The sequence below is a fragment of the Saimiri boliviensis genome, chromosome 12 (assembly GCF_048565385.1).
Source record: "Saimiri boliviensis isolate mSaiBol1 chromosome 12, mSaiBol1.pri, whole genome shotgun sequence".
Classification (NCBI taxonomy): Eukaryota; Metazoa; Chordata; class Mammalia; order Primates; family Cebidae; genus Saimiri; species Saimiri boliviensis.
The window spans coordinates 7,598,370-7,621,842 of NC_133460.1; the positions used below are offsets into that span (position 1 = coordinate 7,598,370).

General features: G+C 51.4%; 1 protein-coding gene across 4 annotated transcripts in view; it reads left to right on the forward strand.

Moving 5' to 3' along the window:
* Positions 1 to 23,473, forward strand: part of SRL (sarcalumenin) — a 68,396-nt gene that overhangs the window by 33,171 nt on the left and 11,752 nt on the right. For 2 of the 4 annotated variants that reach the window (XM_074381658.1, XM_010339131.3), the window contains exons 2-5: positions 13,589 to 14,830; positions 16,452 to 16,553; positions 18,061 to 18,156; positions 22,554 to 22,670. In XM_074381658.1, the coding sequence (XP_074237759.1) occupies positions 13,589 to 14,830; positions 16,452 to 16,553; positions 18,061 to 18,156; positions 22,554 to 22,670 (1,557 nt within the window). The remainder of the gene's footprint in view (positions 1 to 13,588; positions 14,831 to 16,451; positions 16,554 to 18,060; positions 18,157 to 22,553; positions 22,671 to 23,473) is intronic. The other 2 variants (XM_074381659.1, XM_010339132.3) reach the window with 1 other exon arrangement.

The window sequence follows — 23,473 nt, forward strand, 5'->3', positions numbered from 1 at the left end:
CAGGCCCAGCTAATTTTTTTTTTTTTTTTTTTTTTTTTAGTATATCTAGGGTCCCACTACATTGCCCAGGCTGGTCTCGAACTGCTGGGCTCAAGTGATCCTCCTGCCTCCACCTCCCAAAGTGATTTCAGTATTTGACTAGATGAGACAGATGCAAAGAGCCCAGGCTCTTGGTGACATGAAGTTCACCAGGAAAGCTGCTGTTGAGTCGAACGATGATTTCTTCCTGGGGTGGGGTGTCCAGAGATGGGGAGGCCTTAGAGGCCTGGCCTGAGGGGCGGGATGGAGCCTTCAGCTCACCCAGGAAAGTGCATCCCCATGTGTCTGGGGTTGTGAATCAGAGGCTCTAGCAAGGCTACTCCCAAGGAAGACATGAGGACATGAGATGTCTTTTTTTTTTGAGACAGAGTTTCGCTCTTGTTACCCAGGCTGGAGTGCAATGGCGCGATCTCGGCTCACCGCAACTTCTGCCTCCTGGGTTCAGGCAATTCTCCTGCCTCAGCCTCCCGAGTAGCTGGGATTACAGGCACGCCCCACCATGCCCAGCTAATTTTTTGTATTTTTAATAGAGACGAGGTTTCACCATGTTGACCAGGATGGTCTCAATCTCTTGACCTTGTGATCCGTCCGCCTTGGCCTCCCAAAGTGCTGGGATTACAGGCTTGAGCCACTGTACCCGGCCTTTTTTTTTTTTTGAAGTGGTGTCTCCTTCTGCCACCTAGGCTGGAATGCGGCGGTGCGATCTTGGCTCATTGCAGCCTCCGCCTCCTGGGTTCAAGTAATTCTCCTGCCTCAGCCTCCCGAGTAGGTGGGATTACAGGTGTGTGCCACCACACCTTTTTTTTTTTTTTGTATTTTAGTACAGATAGGTTTTTGCTATGTTGGCCAGGCTGGTCTTGAGCTGTGCTCAAGTAATCATTCTGCCTTGGCCTCCCAGAGTGCTGGGATTATAGGCATAAGCCTCTATACCTGGCCTAGACATGAGATTTCTAGGATGGTTCCCCTTAGAGTGGCTGGGTGTTCTGAATGCTGTTGCCTGGGACATCCCAAGCTCTGGAGTGAACATTCAGGGTAATGGACAGATTTGCTTGGGAGGCTTCCAGAGTTTGTACTGTTCATGGAGCAGCAAGGTGGGGTGGGAGGGTCTTCCTTTCTCCAATGACCCAGACTCTGGAATGTTCTTCTGGTCCCATCTTCTGGCCTCTGCTGTCTTAAACTTAGATAGCTAAGAGCTGATCTCATACAGCCCTCATAGAACCAACTGTCCTTTGTCTCTTGGTGGTGATGACAACCATTCCTGCATTCCTCTGGTGACACCAGGAATACCACAGACTTAATGGTGAATGCAGGGAGCGTAACCCTCACCCTGGGTCCTTCCTGAAATCTCCATACAGGCTGGGCGTGAGGGCCTTATCTTTAGTCCTAGCTTTGTCCCAGCTCACTTGGTCATTTCTGGCAGGCTCCTTTTTCCTCTCTGGGTATTGGTTTCCTCATCTGTGAAAAGAAAGAGTTGGGCTTGTTAGAGAGTCGGACTAGTTAGTTTCTAAGTTTCTTTCTAGTTCTAGAAGCCTTGAATGCAAAAATAACCATAAGGATAAATAATATGAGACCTGGGGCCATGAATGCTAGGACCCAGTGGTGGAACCCATCTGTCATGGATTGGGTGATACCCTCTGGGAAAGAAGATGGAAAAACCTGGCCTTTTGGTGTCTGGGCAGCGGTTTTTCCAGAAGGGTCTATGAGCTCAGGTATACGGACCAGGAAATTTGTGTATGTACATTTCTGCCGGAAGCCTGTCCTTCTTCCTGAAGCAACTCTGTGTAGACTTGGGAACCACTGGCCCAGGCTGAGGACACCTCCCTAGCTGAGCTGGTCAGGGGCTGTGTACCCCATTTTCTGGCACTCTGAGTGGCATTTCCTCTCACCTGCTCTGCTAACGGGGACAGAGCTGCTGGTGACAGAGCAGGGACCTGCATCGTCTAGCGGGCCACTGTGCGAGGCTCTTGAAAGCCGTGGAGACATCAGCTGTGATTTCACTTGTGCGGAGGAGCAAAGCACCACTGTGTTGGAGGCCAGAACTGCTCCTGCCCCATCCCTGCGGCTCAGCCCTGGCCGTATTCTCCAGGCCCGAGTAGTTTCTGAAGGGCTGATTATCTCATTCCCAGAGCTCACTTAACATGAGGATGAGGAGGCCACACGGCACTGCTAATGACCTCCCTCTGACAGTATTGCCATTTCAGAGAGCTTTGAAGGGCCCTTACCAGCCCTTTGCCTTCAGAAAGAACCTCCCTCCCATTCTCAGCAAGACGTGGCCCTTAGAATGGGTCTGTTTCAATTTCCCCTGAGTGTGCATTTGTGTTGGGGTGAAGTGCAGCATCACCTTACTTCAGTGACTGGACAGAAGGGATGGGATGTGGTGGGAAGGGAGAGGCTACGTGTGGCCTCAGATGTTGCTGGTGAATCAAGGCTTACTGAGGCTGGAGTCAGGTACCGCAGGGGTTAACTTTGAGATCAGCAGAACTAGCTCCTGGCCCCTGGGAGTGTTGACAGCTCTTGCCCTTTCCTGTTCCCTGTCCAGCCAGAACTTCACGGAGAGCATAGGGCTCACCCCCGAGGTGCCCTGCAGCTCCTTGCCTCAGCTGCTTCTGGCAGCCCTGGAGGAATCCCAGGCAGAAGAACCTCTCTGGGTACCCTGACTGAGCCCCTAGACCCAGACGGCAAAAGGAACCGTGTGAAGGGCCCTCTGGCTGGGCTCTTGTCCGAAGCTGGCTCTGCTTTGGCCCACTCAGCGGATTTGGGATTTGGCATAGTATCTTTGCTCTTCTAGGAAAGAATGATGCTCATAGTTGACATTTGTTGAAATGCTTCTGAGCACCACCTGATGTCTAAAACTCTCTGACAGGGCTGGAAAAGTGGGTATTGTTATCTGCATTTTATGGGCTAATAAAGTTGCGTGCAGAGGGAGTAAGGAGCAACTCAAGGTAATGTTGCTGGGTAGTAAGACAGCAGGGGTCGGGCCAATGGCTCATGCTTATAATTCCAGCACTTTGAGAGGCTGAGGTTGGAGGATTGCTTGAGCCCAGAAGTTTGAGACCAGTCTGGGCAACATAGTGAGACCCCGTCTCTACAAAAAATGAAACAATTAGCCGGGCATGGTGGTGTGTGCCTGTAGTCCTGGCTACTCTGGAGGCTGAAGTAGGACAATCACTGGAGCCCTGGAATTAGAGGCTGCAGTGAGCCTTTATCGCACTGCTGCACTCCAGTCCGGGTGACACAACAAGACCCTGATTCTAAGGGACAGGGTCTGTAAAAAAAGAAAAAGGGAGTAAGAGGCAGAACCCAGCTCTCCCGACTTCCAGGTGCATTCAGAGAGACCAGCTTCTATCCAGGAGGCTGGAGCCTCAGCCCCCAGGAGGAAAGAAAAGGCATAACTGTGGGCCTGGCCCAGGCTGGGGAAGGTGTTACATCTACTTTCCAAGCTCCCATGTTTCCCAAGCAGATTCCCTCCAGCTTCCCTGGGTTGGGAATGGGGTGGGCCTGGACTCCTGGACCCCTTTAGGAAACCTGTTAGATCGAGAACTGGGGGAGCCATGCTCCCTTAGCTTTCAGTGAGTCTCTTCCTGTCTGGTGTCCAAAAATTAGACCAGCACCTCCTCCCCACAGATCCCAGGGAGATTCAATTTCTTTGGGCTGGGAGGTGGGGGAAAGCCAGCCACCTGCCCCAGTCTGTCTCAGAACTCAGCCTGCATCCCTGCTCCTTCCTTTCTCTCTCCTTCCAAGCTTGGCTCTTCTGAAGGGAGGAAGCAGGCCCAAGGCCTCCTGCATGGATTTCTCTTCACTGTAGGCATAGCTGATCTCTGGAAAAACTGAGTGCTCTGTAGAGCATCCTGCTGGTAACTGACTCACACTGAGGGGTTAGGATGTAATGTTTGCTCTTTCTGAGGTATTTCTCTTTTAAAAGTGAATAACGGCTGGGCGCCGTGGCTCGTGCCTGTAATACCAGCACTTTGGGAGGCTGAGGTGGGTGGATCATTTGAGGTCCGGAGTTTGAGACCAGCCTGGTCGACATGGTGAAAACCCCTCTCTACAAAAAATAGAAAAATTAGCCAAGTGTGGTTGCGCACGCCTGTGGTCCCAGCTACTAAGGAGGCTGGGGCTGGAGAATTGCTTTCATCTGGGAGGCAAAGGTTGCAGTGAGCCCAGATTGCACCACTGTACTCCAGCCTGGGTGACAGAGACGCTGTCTCAAAAAATAAATGCATAAAATAAAGGTGGGCTGGGCATGGTGGGTCACACCTATAATCCCAGCACTTTGTCGGGGCTGAGGCGGGTGGATCACGAGGTCAGGAGTTCAAGACCATCCTGACCAACATGATGAAAACCTGTCTCTACTAGAAATACAAAATTAGCTGGGCATGGTGTTGCACCTGTAATCCTGGCTACTCAGGGACCCGAGGCAGGAGAATCTCTTGAGCCTGTGAGTCGGAGGTTGCAGTGAGCCGAGATTGCACCACTGCACTCCAGCCTGGGTAGCAGAGTGAGACTCCGTATCAAAAAAATAAATAAAATAAAAGTGAATAGTCATTTATACTCATGAGTCCTCCAGGCATCAATGACAAGCATGCATATGTATGATGGTTGTGGGATTTCTGGTAATTTCTTTCTATCTTCCAAACCAAGAAGTCCCAGGAATTGGAGGTGGGATGGGAACTCAAGTTATTCTGTCAATTCTCTAGACTTTATTAGTTAAAAACAATTGTGTTGAAGTCTTAATCCTTTTTTTTTTTTTTTTTTTTTGAGACAGGGTCTCCCTCTGTTGCCTAGGCTGGAGTATAGTGTTGTGATCAAAGCTCACTGCAACTTCCAACTCCTGAGCTCAAGGGGTCTGCCAACCACAGCCTCCCCAGTAGCTGGGAGCGCAGGCACATGCCACCATGCCAAGCTAATTTTAAAATTTTTTTGTAAAGATGCTGTCCTGCTTCATTAACCATGCTGGTTTCAAACTCCTGGGCTCTAGGGCTCCTCTCACCTTGGCCTCCCAATGTGCTGGGATTATAGGTGTCAGCCACGGCTCTTGGAGTCACTGTGCCTGGACTAAAACAATCCTTTTTAAAGAGTGGAAGAAGGTGGGGTAAGAAATCACTGCCCTAGGGCAGACTTAGCCATTCTCATCAGCCGGCCCAGTGCTGGGAGAGCGTCCATAGATAGCTGAGTTCTAGAAGCAGACCACTGCCAACTACTTTAACTAGCCCTGTGGCCTTGGGACAAGCACCTATCAGGGTATTAGGTTTTCATTCATGAGTGAAATCAAGCTACTTGGTCTATGAAAGGATCCCTCTGGATCCCCAAATCCCAGGGTCCTCTCTGATTGCTACCTTTGTCGTTGTACCCTGGCATACTTTTGTCCTTGTATCCTATTCCCTGGATGAATCAGTTTCAGGGCTAGAGTCCAGCCAGGGACAAGCTGTCCCAGTGGGATTAGCCCTTGACTTTAGGAGCATGGCCAGGAAGCCAAAGAAACCTTCCAAGAATGGCCGCCTCAGGGCCTGCACTCTGGCTGCCCATACGAGGGGAGGAGGGAAAGTCCGAGAGAATGACAGAAGAGGACCTCGAGGGTCCTGGGAGGATGCACGCAAGCCTTCCTCCAGCCAGAACCTCCCTTCTCAGGTTCTTATGGGCAACAGCCTTCTGCAAAGTTGTCTAATACTTTATCTAAGAAATGGAAGAGGTTGGGCGCAGTGACTCCCGCCTGTGATCCCAACGCTTTGGGAGGCTGAGGTGGGTGGATCACCTGAGGTTAGTAGTTCAAGACCAGCCTGGCCAACATGGCAAAACCCCATAACTACTAAAAGTATAAAACTTAACCAGGCGTGGTGGCAGGCACCTGTAATCCCAGCTACTTGGGAGACCGAGGCGGGAGAATGGCTTGAACCCGGGAGGCAGAGGTTGCAGTAAGCTGAGGTCGCACCACTGCACTCCAGCCTGGGTGACAGAGCGAGACTCCATCTCAAAAAAAAAAAAAAAGTGGTAGGCCTTCATGGAAAAACATATTGTTGGAAAAAGAGAAAAAAGTGGAAGAACAAGGGGTCCTGAGCAGTGAACGTTCACCCAGTAGGACCAGCAGAATAAGGTCAAGGAAAAACAGGACACCAGAAGAGGCTGCTGGCCCACGTTTGCCTGGTCCACGAGTGTTCAGAGACAAGATGTAGAATAAGGAGGGGGGCAGGCTGCCTGCTCTGCAGTGTGAACTCTGTTTTCTGAATTGTTCCTGCTGCACTTGAGATACAGCCAATGAGGACCAAAACGTGGGGTGGGGGACAGATAGGTGCAAGACATGGGTTTGAGGAGAAGGCTCGAGGAATATACTAATATTTTGAGGGAAGAAGCAAGAATGGACAGATGGGGGCAAGACGTGGGTTTTCATTTCTATGCCATGGTTGGTGCTCCTCCCTCTCCCTCTTTCTCTCTTTTTTTTTTGAGACAGAGTCTCGCTCTGTTGTTCAGACTGGAGTGCAGTGGCATGATCTCAGCTCACTGTAACCTCCACCTCCTGGGTTCAAGCGATTCTCCTGCCTCAGCTTTCTGAGTAGCTGGGAATACAGGTGCGCTCCACTATGCCTGGCTAATTTTTCTATTTTTAGTAGAGATGGGGTTCAAGACCACCTATTGGTCAGGCTGGTCTTGAACTCCGGACCTCTTGATCCACTCGCCTTGGCCTCCCAAAGTGCTGGGATTACAGGTGTGAGCCACTGTGCCCAGCCAATGCGCCTCCCTCTCTGGGACACATGTGTCCAGGCAGAGATTTGGAGAATGATTCCTATCCGCGCCCCTCCCGCCCCCACCCCGGGGATTTTATGACTAATGACTCAATTGAATAACTGTGTATGACTAATGGTCAGAGGTATTTTACTTACTCATGACTTTGGACTTTCTAGCTCTAGTTCAAATGGATGAGAAGTCATGTGGAAGAATTACCTTAGCAGGTTCTTGTTAGAAACATGTGCTAAGGAGACTTGGACGGGCTGGAATAAAATCAACATTTGATTCCACGAAGGCATTGAATACATTCAACACCTAGAGATGGCTCAAAAACAGGTCCTGACCTCTATTCTCTCCATCTGTAGTCTCAACTTCAAGATAGAGCTTCCTGGCCCTTGGTACTAAGGATGGCTAATGCAGAGGGTCTGAAATGCTGGTGTTCTGGAGAATCCCCTTGTGAAATACACAGATACACATTGACCCAGCCCCAGAAGCTGGGTATCTGTGCTTGAACAGCTCAGCAGGTCATGGTCACTCCCAGGGAGCTTTGCCCCATCTCTTGGCCTGAGTTCCAGCCCATCCCTGGAATGACTTGTCAGGCAAACAACTTGACTTTCATGTGTCTACCTCTTCATTTCAAGAGAGGTTAACAACCCTTGCTTTTTCTGCCTCTGAGGGCTGCTAGGAGCATCAAAGAAGAATAAGCACAGGAAGCTACCTTGGAAAGATGGAGTCCTACGTGAGGGCAGGAGATGACCCAGCTCAGAGCCTGGCATATGCGGACTGGCAGAGTGAAAGTGTAAGGTGGCTCACACCTGTAATTCCAGCGCTTTGGGAGGCTGAAGTGGGAGGATCGCTTGAGGCCAGGAGTTTGAGACCAGCCTGGGCAACATAGCAAGACCCCATCTCTACAAAAAAGTGAAAAAAAAAATCAGCTGGATGTGGTGGCACACTCCTGGAGTTCCAGCTATTTTGGGGGCTGAGGTGAGAGGATCCCTTGAGCCCAGGAGGTGGAGGCTGCAGTGAGCTGTCATGCCACTGAACTCCAGCTTGGGCGACAGCAAGACCTGTCTCAAAAAAAGAAAAAGAAAAAAAAATGCTGTAAGCAGGATGTCTTAGGATGTTGGAGAAAATAATGGGGAGAAGGCTCGAGGCGGATACTAATATTTTGAGGGAAGAAACAAGGAGAGTAAAGGAGCAGGGCTTGTCAGTCTCCCTCCAGTCTTGCCCCTGTAGGCAGTGGGGCAGACAGATTCAAGGAGGGCAGGAAGGACAAAGAGGGTGGCTGTCCCGGCTGTTTGATCTTCCCTTACCCCTGAGTCACTTCTGTGGAACCCTAGCACTTCATGAGACATGGTTTGTGAACTCCCGTGGGAGTAGAAAGAACTCCAGACTAAGGGTGATAGACTTGGGCTGTGTCCCACCCTGCCCTCATCTTGGGTGAGTCTCTGAAGGCCTCTGGCCAGAGCTTCCTGCTTTACAGTTGGACTCACGAGAACCCTTGGCAACTCCACAGTCCACTGAGTCCGTGTAAAAGTGCTTTGGGCCGGATGCGGTGGCTCATGCCTGTAATCCCAGCACTTTGGGAGGCCCAGGTAGGTGGATCACCTGAGGTTAGGAGTTCGAGACCAGTCTGGCCAACTTGGTGAAACACCATCTCTACTAAGAATACAAAAATTAGCTGAGTGTGGTAGTGGGCACCTGTACTCCCAGCTTCTTGGGAAGCTGAGGCAGGAGAATCACTTGAACCTGGGAGGTGGAGATTGCAGTAAGCCAGGATCATGCCATTGCACTCCAGCCTGGGCAACAGAGTGAGACTCGATCTCAAAAAAGAAAAAAAGAAAGAAAAAAGTGCTTTGGAACGGGATCAGAGCTTAAGAAACAAAATCAGGGCGTTTGGTTGGTGGTGGAAAGAGGAGAGAGGGACTGGGCCCCTGGGGCTGCCCTGAGGCTGTGGGGCTGGTGGGAGCCGCTGGAAGGCTGGCCCCCCGAGAAAGGCTGCTGGCAGACAGGCTGGTGGGAGAAGCAGGATTGGTGTGTGTCATGCTTGGCCTGGGTGTGAGTGGGGCTGGGGCCTTCCCATGGTCTCTGGGCAGAGTTGGGGCCTGCTATTCCTGTGCCCTGACGTCAGTCCTGGGCCTGGCCTGGCCGGAGCTGGGGCGGCCGCCCTGGCAGCAGCACATACAGTGCGGCACTTCATGTCCCGGGATAGACCAAGACTCATCTTACTGGGGATTCACCTCTCCAGGATGTCCTGGGTCCTCTGTGGCCTCCGTGCTCCGGGGCCAATAGGGGGCTTAGGCAAGAAGCAGGAGAGGCGGGAAAGACACAGGCCATAATTTCCCAGGATTGAAGTGAGATGTCACAGGATTGAAGTGAGTGTAATTGGAGGCTCCCACACCTCTGTCTGCGCCTCCAAGAGGAGAACCAGGTCCAGTGGAACAACTGCTGCCCAGGGACTGAGGTCTGGGGGCCCAGTGGGACAGCTTGTTTCATGGAAGGACTTTCTGTTTGAGCAGTTATTTTTAGCCTGGGAAGGAAGGCCACAGTGCAAGAAGCCATCATCCTCAGTCCTTTTCACTCCAAATTGTTTAGTCAGGGGAAGCTTGGCCCTAAATTGTGAAAACCAGGGAAGAGCTTGAATGTAAATGTACATGTACACGCCTCGCTTCTTGCCCAGGACTCAAGAGTGGAAACACACAGCAGTGTGAAGGTCATGGTCATGGTGAACCCCCAACGTCTGGAGTCTTCATCCACCTTGGGACTGTGCAGCCCTCTCACCTTTATAAGGGAAAAAGGGCTTTCGGGAATGTCAGAAATGTTATAGGACATCAGACCTAGAGTTCATTCAGCTCGGTATCATCACCACCGTCGTCATCACCACCATCGTCATCATTGCCATCATCATCACCCTTATCATCATCATCATGATCCTCATCATCACTGTCAACACCATCATCATTGAAGGGCAACAGGGGCCCATGGAAAGGGCTGGATTCCCAGAGGAGACACCCTGACCACTGCTGTTCCAAAGGCAAATGCCAGGCCCTAGGAGACCCACCCCAACTTGGGAGCCCACAATGGGCATCTTCACAATGGGGAGGGCCTGGAAGCTGAAGCCTGGGGTCAGGATGATTTGATTTGGTGGTTGCAGTTGTTTGGAACTTTGTGTGTTACCTAAGAATTTCTTTTTTTAAAAAAATCCTGGTGCTGATGCAATACCCTGGATTATTTAAATCAAAACCGCAGAGAAAGGGAAATATGGGGCCAAGTAGCAGGTGATTTCAATATGCAGCCAGTGCTGAGAATCACTGGTTGAGACCAGTGTAGACAAGCACTTCTCAGACTATAATGTGCCCATGAATCACCCGGCCATTTTGCTAAAATTCGGATTCTGATTCAGTGGGTCTGGGCTGGGGCTTGAAAGTCTGCATCTCTAACAGACTCCCAGGGGTTACTGTGGCTCTGAAGCCACACTGTCACATGACCCAAGCCAGTTACTAGCTATGTGACATTGGACAAGGGCCTCAGTGTCTCTGGTCCAGTCTTCTCATCTGTAAAAACAGGGATATGAGGCTGGGCACAGTGGCTCTCGTCTATAATCCCAGCACTTTGGGGAGGCTGAGGCAGGCAGTTCACTTGAGGTCAGGAGTTCGAGATCACCCTGGCCAACATGGTGAAATGCTCTCTCTACTAAAAATACAAAAATTAGCCAGGTGTGGTGGCACACGCCTGTAATGCAGTTACTCGGGAGGCTGAGGCAGGAGAAAAAAAAAAAAAAAGATGGATAATACTCATTTTATGAGTAAGGACACTAAAGGAAAAAAAAATAAAAAGAATACTCATTTTATAAAAACAAGTAAGATTAAGAAAATTCAGTATGATGAAGATACTGTTTTATATATAAAGTGCTTAAGCATTGCCTGGCAGGCTGCCTCTCAGATGTGTGCATACAGATATATCTCATATACATTACACACATCCTGTTGCTCAGAGGACAGCCAGTCTCCTTGAATTAAACCAAGTTCCCACCACAGGTTTTTCTGCAGAGGTAGAAGGCAGAGAGAGAGATGTAGGTGAAGGAATCAGGACTTAAAGGTATGTAAGTGGTGATGAAAGAAAATTAAAATGAGCAACACTCAGCTCCCTGTCTTGTCTGCCCCTCACTAAGGGACCAAGAATTCTTATTGGTACCCAAATCTAACTGTGGATCTCTTCCAGCACTTTCTGTGGGTTAGGCAGGGCCCCAGGCCCTGGGAACGCAGAATTAAATTTGGTTCCTGCAGCTCAGGAGCCAAGAGTAGTACGGAGCATAAGTCTGGAGAGAAGGTGCTTGCAGGCAGGGGCTGAGGTACCAGCAGGAAGGGGTCTCCTGTGCTTCACTAAGTACAGCATGGCATGGAAGCCTGGACAGAGACTGTGCAGTTCTGGGTTCCAGTCACCCATTAGCCACTTAGTGGTGACGTATCTGGGGCAGAGCAGAGATGTGTGGACTTTCACTAATTCAGCCGTAAAATCTTTCTGACAGTCATAAAGGTTAAATGGCCATGCATATGAAAGTGCTGGGGGAAAGGTTGTCGGCTTCAATCCACGGGGCTCCTCCCTAATCAAAGGTACCAAGCTTCATATCTTTCTGGGTTTGACAGCAGGTTGGCTGTCTATTGGAACTATGAGAAAATACTTGCTTATGATCCCTGGAGGCTGCCCAGCTTTTGGAGATCAAGGATGGGCACCCTGAGGGAGAACAGGTACCCCAAGAAGTTGCTTTTCTTTGTGGGAGGGAGAGATGGGAGTAGCAAGTGGTAGTCTGAGAGAGGGGGTGTCTGTTCGGCAGACAGGTGGGGTGCTCTTCCTCGGAGAGAGGCCTTGAGAGTCAAGGGAGAATGGAGGTTGCCTCAGCTGCCCCAAGGCAGGATGCCTGTGGTCCCCTCATCTCCATGAGCCTGCAATGTCCCCCCTACACAGACCCTAGCCTGGGGGCAGGGAGCAGAGGGGTGGGCTTAACCCTCTCTTGCCCCATTTTCTTTTCTTTCTTTTTTTCGAGACAGAGTCTAGCTCTGTTGGCCAGGCTAGAATGCAGTTGTGCGATCTCAGCTCACTGCAACCTCCACCTCCTGGATACAAGCGATTCTCCTGCCTCAGTCTCCTGAGTAGCTGGGATTACAGGTGTGTGCCACCACGCCTGGCTAATTTTTTTTTTTTTTTTCCCCGAGATAGAGTTTCGCTCTCGTTACCCAGGCTGGAGTGCAATGGCGCGATCTCGGCTCACTGCAACCTCCGCCTCCTGGGTTCAGGCAATTCTCCTGCCTCAGCCTCCTGAGTAGCTGGGATTACAGGCACGTGTCACCATGCCCAGCTAATTTTTTGTATTTTTCGTAGAGACTGGGTTTCACCGTGTTGACCAGGATGGTCTCGATATCTTGACCTCGTGATCCACCTGCCTCGGCCTCCCAAAGTGCTGGGATTACAGGTGTGAGCCACCGCGCCCGGCCTAGCCCGGCTAATTTTTTTTGTTTTTGTTTTGTTTTGTTTTGTTTTTTTGAGAAAGAGTCTTGCTCTGTCACCAGGCTGGAGTGCAGTGGCGCAATATTAGCTCACTGCAACCTCTGCCTCCTGGGTACAAGTGATTCTTCTGCCTCAGCCTCCCAAGGAGCTGGGACCACAGACATGTGCCACCACGCCTGGCTAATTTTGTTTGTATTTTTAGTAGAGACAGGGTTTCACCGTGTTGGTCAGGATAGTCTTGATCTTTTGACCTCATGATCCTCCCACCTCGGCCTTCCAAAGTGCTGGGATTACAGGCGTGAGCCACGGCGCCTGGCCTAATTTTTTGTATTTCTAGTAGAGATGGGGTTTTACCAGGTTGGCCAAGCTGGTCTCAAACCCCTGACCTCTGGTGGTCCACCCGCCTCAGTCTCCCAAAGTGTTGGGATTACGGGCATGAGCCACCATGCTCTGACTTTTCTGACCCCATTTTCCAAACATTAAACTTGACCCTTGACAGAGGTCTCTGGCACAGATGAAGCCCCTGCTTTTCTCTCTTCCTGAGCCCTCCGCTTTCTGGGTGAAGCTTCAGTCCCTTACAAAGGGATCCCCTTGGAAGGGGTTGGCCGGGGCCTTTGGGAAGCCCAGGCCTGCCCTGTTTTGGATATCTCCTTCTCAGGCCATGCACCCAATCTAAGGTAGGGAGGCCAGCAAATGCCTGCCCTTACTGGGACAGGGTTAGATGTGTGACTTAATAAGGTTGAGAGCCACAAGTAATCCCCTAAGCACTGTGCCGTGTAACCTAAGATTATCCAGCCTGCAAACACCTGTTTTCACTCCTTCGCTGTTAGCAGTATTAAAAGCATGCTGGTTAATGACTGTAGGAACTGACATGAGGTGGGATGCACAAGCATTTGTCCCATCTTGGCAGCATCCCCAAGGTTGAGCCTGGCTGCATATGCCCATGAGCAAGGTTGAGGAAGGACTGGGGCTCACCCAAGTTTCCCTTCATATACAGTCATCAGGACCAAGCCAGGAAGCCTGAAGGTCAGGGCCAGGGTCACAGGGGTTCTCGGGTTAGCACAGCTGATCACTTCCTTAGTGATAGACAGCGGGTTGGTCCTTTAACTTACTGATCCACAGTTTCCACATCTTGGGAGGGAGGCAGAATAACACCTGCTTGCTACGCACGAGGTGGTCCTGAAGACCCAGGTTGGTAGTAATAATACTGCACACCAGGCCAACACCACATCCCAGAAGACGGGAACTAGGTTGATGTAGACTCTTAAGAAAAAAAGCCAGTGCCAACCCTGTGAAACTGACCAATCATGTTCTAATCATTTAGAACTGCAAGTCTCCACATCGGGTGGCACAGAAGATGTTGGCAATTTGTTGGAGAATCATTTCTCTGCCGGAGATGCAAGTCTAGAGGAGAAAGAAAGGGGTCTGTATGCAGACACAGCTCCTCAAGATAAGAATCTGCTCCACTACCCAGATGGCAGGGAGTCCGAGAGCCCCAAGAAGACCCCTGCATCTGCTGCCGGCCCGGGCTCTGATCCTGAAGCCAGCCTCTCCAATGCCTCAGCCACAGAGTCACCTCTACCCCGGGAAAGGGACAACAGGGATGCTGCAGGGCCTGGGGACGAAAAGAACGGCCCACCAGCAGCAAGTGCCCTCCCTCCAGGAGGGCCCGAGGGGCCTGTGGAAGAGGAGCGGCCGGAGCCCAGTTCTGGAGAGGGGCTAGGAGAGGAGCCTGGGCTTGGGCTCCTCATGGAGGGAGCTGCCGGTGGAGAGGCAGGAGGACAGGCTGGGGCCTGTGAACTCCCTGATGCAGCCCAGGAGGTCCCAGGGGATGGCCCTGTGCAGGGTGCAGTGGCAGGGATAGCAGAGCCGGAGGCGGAGGGAGCCTCTCCTTGCTCAGAGGGTGATGGGGTCCACTCACTGAACACAGAGGCCGAAGTTAGCCCTGGGCCTGGCCAGAAGCCTGCAGTGCCAGAGGGAGCCCCTGATGTTGCGACTGTTGGGGGAGAGTCTGAGTTGGATATTGACACACAAGCCAGGAAGGGCCCCGAGGACCAGGGGGAGCCCAACCCAGCTGCAGGAGCCAATGCGGAGTCTGGGGGCACCCAGAGCGCCGAGGCAGAGGACACTGAGAAGCAGGTCCCAGTGATGACCGAGGAGGACGCAGATGAGGCCTCCTCTGAAGAGGAAAGTGGTGATGGAGGTGGAAGCGAGGAAGAAGGAGGCGTTCCCTCCGAAGAGGAGTCCGAAGAGGACAGCGGTGGTGGAGCTAGCTCAGAAGAAGCAGAGCATACCTCCAAGGAGGCCGGGGAGCCCCAGGAAGCAGAGGAGCCCCAGAAGGCCAGGGAGCCTCAGGAGGCCAGGGTGCCCCAGGAAGCCCAGGAGTCCCGGGAAGCCGGGGAGCCCCAGGAAGCCGCAGGAACTTCAAGCCAGAGGGACAGAGGGGCCCAGCCTGGCTCGGAGGAATTGAATACAGAGCCTGCAGGCAGCGAGATTCCGGACTTGAAGGCAGAGGAGCCTGAGGAGGGACATCAGGGGAGGGGGAATCCCATCATTGCTGCCCAGGGTAGGAATTACTTCCCTAAGAGCAACCCCGTCCCTTGGGCAGCTGCATTCTCCCAGCAAGTCTTGTGTGTAGGAGACAGGCAGGGACAGGAAAAAGTGGCAGAGGGTAGCAGTCCCTTTCCAGAGTCCTGGTCTAGGGAGGTGCCTTCAGGCTATGCATTGGCCACTGGCTTCCAGTCTGGAGGGGCCGGAGGGGCCCCGGTACTTCTGAGTCAGATTCCCCAGAACCTCCCCTTAGGGTCCCTGATGTGCTGTAGCACATGCCAGTGCCTCAGCCTAAAGGAGCTAGTGGCGTGATCGGTGCCCTGTGGCTGGCAGGTGGAGGGAAGTGCAAGGAATGGATGGGGGTGGGTTGGGAACTGCCCTGGTGATTCCTTGGGAGGCTAGTCTCCCTTGAAGACTAGGCTGTAGGAAGTGTTGCAGAACCAGGACGGAGGGGCTCAGGATCCTGGGATGAGAACTCAGTCCGTGACTGCTATTGTCTCTCAAATGCCCACCTAAAGCAGCATCCTCCTGCCTTTGTCTCCCATAGTGCTGGGATTACAGGCGTGAGCTGCCACACCCAGTCAATTTATATATCTACATACTACTTATATGCTATCTATCAGGACTGGTATTCTCCATAAGGGTGGGTATGTGCTGCAGTCAGCCAGCTCCCTATTCTGGGTCTGGGGCTGGGGCTACCTGGGACTGGTTTAAAGAGTCATTATCATGAGGTGCTGCATGAGGCATATTGACTCTTCTTTGCATCTCCCCTCGTGGAGCTGGCCTCCTTCTGCCCCATAGGCCTGAGTCCACCCCTCTTGTAATCGCCTAAAATCCTCCATGCAGGCAGCCTGGGAAGAAGCAGCTGTGATATCCTAGCTCCCTATACCTGGGAGCCTGTGACAGGCACCCCACATCTACCTACCCCCAAAGCCTCCTGAGATGTTTGATGTTTTAATTTTTTGAGACAGGGTCTCACTCTGTGACCCAGGCTGGAGTGCAGTGAGGTGATCATGGCTCACTGCAGCTTGGCATCCTGAGCTCAGAGGATCCTCCTGTCTCAGCTTCCTGAGCTGAGACTATGGGTGTGTGCCACTGCCTGGCTAACTTAAACTGTGTTTTTATAAAGATGGGGTCTTGCTATCTTGCCTAGGCTGATCTCAAACTTCTGGGCTCAAGTAATCCACCCATTTCGGCCTCCTAAAGTGTTAGGATTACAGGTGTGAGCCACCCCAGCGTTGCTTTGAAGACGATTATCTCTGACTCCACTGGACTAAGCAACTGCCTAAGGGCAGGAGCTGTGCCTGTGGTGGGCACCACTGTATTCCCAGCATGACACTCAGTGCCTGGTGTGGCAAAGGTGTTCAGTGCCTATTGGTTGAATATATGAAATGAATAGATAAGGTTTCTGCAGGTTGAGATGTGGACCCTCTCCCCAAATGTGAATACATTGCCCATGGAGCTTCATAGGGTGGATTATCAAATTCCTTCCTAAAGGCAGAGCTCAGTCCAGTGTAACTTGGCAAGACCCCGCTGAGCTCTTGCTTGGGGCCCAGCCCTTGTCCACAGTGCCGGCGCTCAGAGCTCAGCTGGCTATTAGCTTTGCCCTCACTTGGCTGTCTTGTTTCTCTCTGCAGAAGAGGCGGAGGATGCGAATGAAGAAGCCCCATTGAGGGACCGCTCCCACATCGAGAAGACCCTCATGCTGAATGAGGACAAGCCATCTGACGACTACTCTGGTAACCAGGGGAGGGAGACACGTCCAGGCTACCAGGGGCCAGGCAGACCCCTGGAGGCTTTGGAGAGCCAGGGCGTGCCAGGGCTTTATCCCGGAGGCCAGACGGGACCTTGGGGAAGAGGAGAGCCCTGAAGGTGGGAGCCTTCTTCAGGAGGCTCTGTGAGCAGGGTCCACGGCTGGAGGCTCCAGGTGGGCAGAGACGAGGAAGGGCTGTCCAAGCAGCGGGCCAGTGTGGGTGAATCCAGTGTGGCCCCCTGCTGTGCAGGGGAGGATACTTAACACAGACCCATCTCCTTCTTCTGTGACAGCTTATAAAGCTGTTGCATGTGGTATATCATTTTATCTTTGAAACCTAAGGATTGCAGCAGGGTTTTTCTTCTCTTAATCAATGAGCCACGTAACTGGAGCTCAGGCTAGCAGCAATTTGCTCCTGACACACAGCTCGAGGGTGGTGGATTGAGGGGTAGAGTCTCGCTAGCCTGACTCGCCACCCCACAGGCATTCCTATTGGTTCCTCCTCTTCCTCCCAGAAAGAGGCCATTTGGGTTATGTGACCCTTTTCAGGAGTGTCTGGGAGGTCAGTGACAGGCCAGGGCCAGGGTGCCGTTCTGCAGGCCTACTCGGTGCTGGGCCTCCTTGCCTTCTATGCCTCGGAATACACACAGAGGTGGGCCGCAAAGATGGAATTCTCATCCACCAAAGAAAGGGCTCGTAGTAGGCTGCAGGGCAAGGCAGGGTTTCAGACACACTATGCAGGTGAGGAAGGAGGAGAGAGGTTTTAAAAAAACAGGTCACTGTCCAGCGTGGTGGTTCACGCCTGTATTCCCAGCACTTTGGGAGGCCGAGGTAGGCAGATCATGAGGTCAGGAGTTCGAGACCAGCCTGACCAACATGGTGAAACCCTGTCTCTACTAAAAATACAAAAATTAGCTGGGAGTGGTGGCGCATACCTATAATCCCAGCTACTCAGGAGGCTGAGGCAGGAGAATTGCTTGAACTTGGGAGGTAGAGGTAGCAGTGAGCTGAGGTCGTGCCACCGAACTCCAGCCTGGACAACAGAGTGAAACTCCAACTCAAAAAAAAAAAAAAAAAAAAAAAATGCCTAGCTGCAGTATCTTATGCCTGTAATCCCAACACTTTGGGAGGCTGAGGTGGGAGGGTTGCTTGAGCCCAGGAGTTAGAGGCTGCAGTGAGCTATGATTACACCACTGCACTCCACCCTGGGTGACAGAGTGAGATCCTGTCTCTAAAAAAATAAAATAACCAAACAGCTCAGGAGGCTTTGGGGGTGAGTAGGAGAATGCCTTTTGGTTTGAAGGTTTCTGTGGGTTGAGATGTGGGCCAGCTCCCCAACTGCAAATACATTGCATGGTTGCCAGGCTGCAGATGGCGCCTGCTCCCCACCAAGCAGGGCTGGAGCTGCCCTGGATGGTGAGACCCCTCCACAGTGGAGAGGCTGCCTGGATCTTACCTGCCTGATGTTCTTCCCTCCGCCCTCTCTGTCTCAGCGGTGCTGCAGAGGCTTCGGAAGATCTACCACTCATCCATCAAGCCCCTGGAGCAGTCCTACAAGTACAATGAGCTCCGGCAGCATGAGATCACAGGTAGGGCACGAGATCACGGGTAGGGCGCAAGACCACGGGTAGGGCGCGAGATCACGGGTAGGGCGCGAGATCACGGGTAGGGCATGAGATCACAAGTACAGCATGAGAGCACGTGTACGGTGCAGGCCTGTCAGTGGGTCTGGACCACTCACCAGACTGGACTCCCCTGGTGCCCACACAGGTTCAGGAGCTCGTTTGTGATGTGTTCGAGGACCTGTGGTTCTGGGTCTGGGCTCCCCCCGGGAGTTGGAAAGGATGACACTTCTGTCACAGGAACTACCCTTTCACCAGCAGGGTGCAATGCTTTACCAGATAGCATTTTGGTTTTAAGCCTTTATATTTCAGTCGTGTATATTTGAGTCTTCAAGGGTGATAATGCTGATTTGGATCCCTCTGGAGCACCTGTGCTCCAGAGCCCACAGGTGCCCCCCATCTACTCACCGGTGGTGCCTGAGCCCTCTGATCGCCCATTCCTTCCACTCCTCCTATTGCCCTTCTCCATCTGCTTCCCTTGGGCCTCGATTCTTTGCAATATTGGTTTTCAAAATAATAAAAATAAGACACACTTGTTGCAAAACATGCAAATAGTGCAGAATAGCATGCATCAAAAAATACAAATTCCATTCTTGATCTCCACCTTATTTAATTCGATTCCCAGAGAAAACCTCCGTTTTAGTTTCTTGTGAAGACTTCCAGGCCTTTCCTCTGCATGTGTGAGTGCATAGAAGGATGTCCTTTTTGATTGTATGAACATGGGATCCTGTTATGCGGGCTGTGTGTGTGGAGACCTCCCTCCTTCCCTCTGATGGCTGTGTGCTTTTCTCCTGCATGGTCACGCCATGCTCTGGAAAACCAGCACCCTCCTGCATGGTCACGCCATGCTCTGGAAAACCAGCACCCTCCTGGTGGTCACGCCATGCTCTGGAAAACCAGCACCCTCCTGGTGGTCACGCCATGCTCTGGAAAACCAGCACCCTCCTGGTGGCTCATGCCTGTAATCCTGGCACTTTGGAAGCCTGAGGCAGGAGGATGGTTGAGCCCAGGAGTTTGAGATCAGCCTGGGCCACATAGTAGGACACTGTCTCTACAAAAAATACAGAAATTAGGGCCAGGCGCAGTGGCTCAGGCCTATAATCCTGGTACTTTGGAGCCTGAGGCGGGTGGATCAAGAGGTTAGGAGTTCGAGACCAGCCTGGCCAACATGATGAAACCCCATCTCTACTAAAAATACAAAAATTAGCTAGGTGTGGTGGTGTGTGCCTGTAATCCCAGCTACTCAGGAAGCTGAGGCAGGAGAATCACTTGAACCTGGGAGTCAGAGGTTGCAGTGAGCTGAGATCACACCACTGCACTCCAGCTTGGGCAACAGAGCAAGACTCAATCTCAAAAAACAAACAAAAACCAAAAATTTGGCTGGGCATGGTGGCTCATGTCTGTAATTTATATAATGCATATGCCAATTTATATGCTGCATATGCCAATATCTGTATCCATCATCTATATAAAAACCCTCCAATTACAATGTAATGCCACAGGATTAATTTTAGCTTTTCCTTTTCCATATTTGTAACTTTCTGGGAACAGTAATAACCCTGACTCCCATTATCTATAATGCATTTGCTTATTTGAGCAATACTAGAATACATAGTTTCAGAGTCCTCCATCCATAGCACTTTTTTTTTTTTTTTTTTTTTTTGAGACAGAGTTTCACTCTTGTTACCCAGGCTGGAGTGCAATGGCGCAATCTCGGCTCACTGCAACCTCCGCCTCCTGGGTTCAGGCAATTCTCCTGCCTCAGCCTCCTGAGTAGCTGGGATTACAGGCACGTGCCACCATGCCCAGCTAATTTTTTGTATTTTTAGTAGAGACGGGGTTTCACCATGTTGACCAAGATGGTCTCGATCTCTTGACCTCGTGATCCACCCGCCTCGGCCTCCCAAAGTGCTGGGATTACAGGCTTGAGCCACCGCGCCCGGCCATCCATAGCACTTTTAAAAACAATCCTATGACTGGGCACGGTGGCTCACACCTGTAGTCTCAGCACTTTGAGAGGCTGAGGCAGGCAGATCACTTGAGGAGTTTGAGACCAGCCTGGCCAACATGGTGAAACCCCATCTCTGCTAAAAATACAAAAATTAGCTGGGCATGGTGGTAGATGGCTATGATCCCAGCTATAGGCTGGGAGGCTGAGGCACAAGAATTGCTTGAACTAGGGAGGTAGAGGTTGCAGTGAGCTCTAGCCTGGATTACAGAGTGAGACCCCATCTCAGAAAAAATACCTGGGTGTGGTGGCATGCGCTTGTGGTCCCAGCTACTCAGCAGGCTGAGGCAGGAGGATCATTTGAGCCCGGAAGGCAGAGATTGCAGTAAACAGATTGCACCAGTGCACTCCAAACAAATATAATAAATAAATAAATAAATTGGAACACTGGAATTACACATTTTGCTAGTTGTTGCTAAATTGCCTTCCGTGATACCAGTTTGTACTCACAGTAACAGTAGATGAGAGTCCTTGTTTCCCAACAGCAATGCCATTTAAAAATGCTACTCATCTTTAAAAAATGTAGCAATGGTGTCTTATTGTTTTGTGAATGATATTACAGATGTTTCCCTGTGTTAATCTGGCTGTTTCTGTATGATCTCATTTGATGCTCTGGATGGCTGTCAATGGCCAGGGTATCATAGGGTCTGTATTCTTCCTGCTCTACAGAGGAGAACCTCAGGCCCAGAGACGTGCTGGGTTGCCCAGGATTGCACAGCTGGAAGCAGGGAATACTCCGTTCCACAGCTACCTGTATAGTTTTTTGTAGCCTAGGAGCCAGTTATCCCCTCCGTCTTTGCAGCGGATACATGGAGATTGGTGTGAGGTTACAGAGAAAGACCAGTGGTTTTTTCTTTCTCACTGGGCCCTAAGACCCAGAAGCTTGGAAACTTGTGTGGATAGCAGCAGGGGCCAGGAGCTCCCACATCCCCAGGGCATGGTGCTCTGCAGGGAGGGCCCGTTTCCTGGCCCCTGTGCTCACCTTCTGGGCTTGACTCTTAAATCCTAGTCTCTGGCCAGCTTCCTTGTAACCTGTCCCAGGCTCCCCTCCCACCTCCTGCATAGGCCAGCGGTGCCCCCTGCTGTGAGGAGCCGAAACCGCAGCGCCGCAATGGGCCCTGTTTGTGGCTTGTTTCTATGAGTGGGGAACATCCAGGGCTCTCCTTGGCATCACCTGGGCCAGTGTTTAGAAACTGTGACGTCTCTGTGGTTGTAACTGTGGATTCCTGTCACCTCTCAGCCTCCCTATCCCTTCCTGGCCCCCAGCCATGGCCTGACATCCACAGAGATGTGTCTTCTGTGTATTCACAGGCAGGGACAGATAGAGCAGGGCCATGGTATTGCTTTCAGCCATTGTACGTGTGCCTGACATTTATAAGACACCACCCGGGTAAGATGGAGCTTTAGCCTTAGAGAAGGAAGACCAGAGTATCTGAAAGCAAGATGAAGAAGAGGAAGCATACTGCATCACTCTCTGTTTAAAAAAAAAAAAAAAAAAAGATGGGGGCTGGGCTCGGTGGCTCACACCTGTAATCCCAGCACTTTGGGAGGCCGAGGCGGGTGGATCAGTTGAGCCCTTTAGTTTGAGACCAGTCTGAGCAACGTAGCAAGACCCCGGCTGTACAAAAAAATTTAAAATTTAGCTGGGCATCATGGTGTAGTCCTAGCTACTGCTTGGGAGGCGGGAGGCAGAAGTGGGAGGATTGCTTGAGCCCGGTAATTGTAGTGGGGCATAACTGCACCACTGCATTTCAGCCTGGGCGACAGAGACCCTGATTCTAAACAAAAGAGGAGAGAGAGAGAGAGAGAGAGAGAAAGAGAGAGAGAGAGAGAGAGACTGGCTCTAGAGCCCAGGATTAGGCTGTATTGGGAGTCTTGGGAGCCCCAGGTAGGAGGAGAGGAGAGCTGCAAAGGCTGGAGACAGGCAGGGTCTGAGTCTGCCACCCAAGGTTATACAGGCTGGCCCATGGCCATCCTCCTCTGTCAACCAGATTCTCTCCCTGTGGAAACTCTGTCCTCCTTTTTCTATGAGTTTTTCTCCTCCAGATTTAACCAGGAGATCTCACCTAGAGTGAGCTCTGAGTCATGATTTGTTGAATTCACTGAGATCCTTCTTCTGGTGTGGGCTGATGTGCCAAGGATCTGGGCAAGGCCCAGACAGTGACTTCTGTGTCTTTTTACTGGGTGATCGCACTTACGTAGTAAGAGAAGTGTCACTGGGGGCTACACACGTCTGATCCACAGAGAATCCCACAACTCAGTTGGCTGGACAGCCAGAGGCTTTGGAGTACGGTGCCGTACCCCTCGTGTGAAATTTTGTTGGTTTCATTCCATTTCTAATTCCTGTTGCCCACAGATGGAGAGATTACCTCCAAGCCGATGGTGCTGTTCCTGGGACCGTGGAGTGTTGGTAAATCTACCATGATAAACTACCTCCTTGGGCTGGAAAACACTCGCTATCAGCTCTATACAGGTAATCTTAGTTTTCTTGTGTGCTTGTTGGGATTTGAATGTCATATGTAAAAGCACCATGAAAAGTTAAATCACTGGTCAGGCACGATGGCTCATGCCTATCATCCCAGAACTTTGGGAAACCAAGGCAGGTGAATCACTTGAGACCATCAGTTTAAGACCAGCCTGGCCAACGTGGCAAAAACCCGACTCTACTAAAAAATTACAAAAATTAGTGGGATGTGGTGACAGGTGCCTGTAATCCCAGCCACTCGGGAGGCTGAGACATGACAACTGCTTGAACCTGGGAGGCAGAGATTACAGTGAGCTGAGACCATGCCACTGCACTCCAGCCTGGGTGACAGAGCAAGACTCCGTCTCAAAAAAAAAAAGGAAAAGAAAAGTAAGGCCGGGCACGGTGGCTCACGCCTGTAATCCCAGCACTTTGGGAGGCCAAGGCGGGCAGATCATTAGGTGAAGAGTTCAAGAGCAGCCTGGCCAACATGGTAAAACCCCGTATCTACTAAAAATACAAAAAATTAGCCCGGCATAGTAGTGTGTACCTGTAACTCCAGCTACTTGGGAGGCTGAGGTAGGAGAATCGCATGAACCCAGGAGGCAGAAGTTGTGGTGAGCAGAGATCATGCCATGGCACTCGGGCCTGGGCAACAAAGCATGACTCAGTCTCAAAAAATAAAAAATAAATAAATAAGAGCAGTTATGCCACATGCAGGAGTTAAAATAGAAAATCTGAAAAAGGCCAGGAGCAGTGGATCATTCCTGTAATCCCAGCACTTTGGGAAGCTGAGGCGGGAGGATCACTTG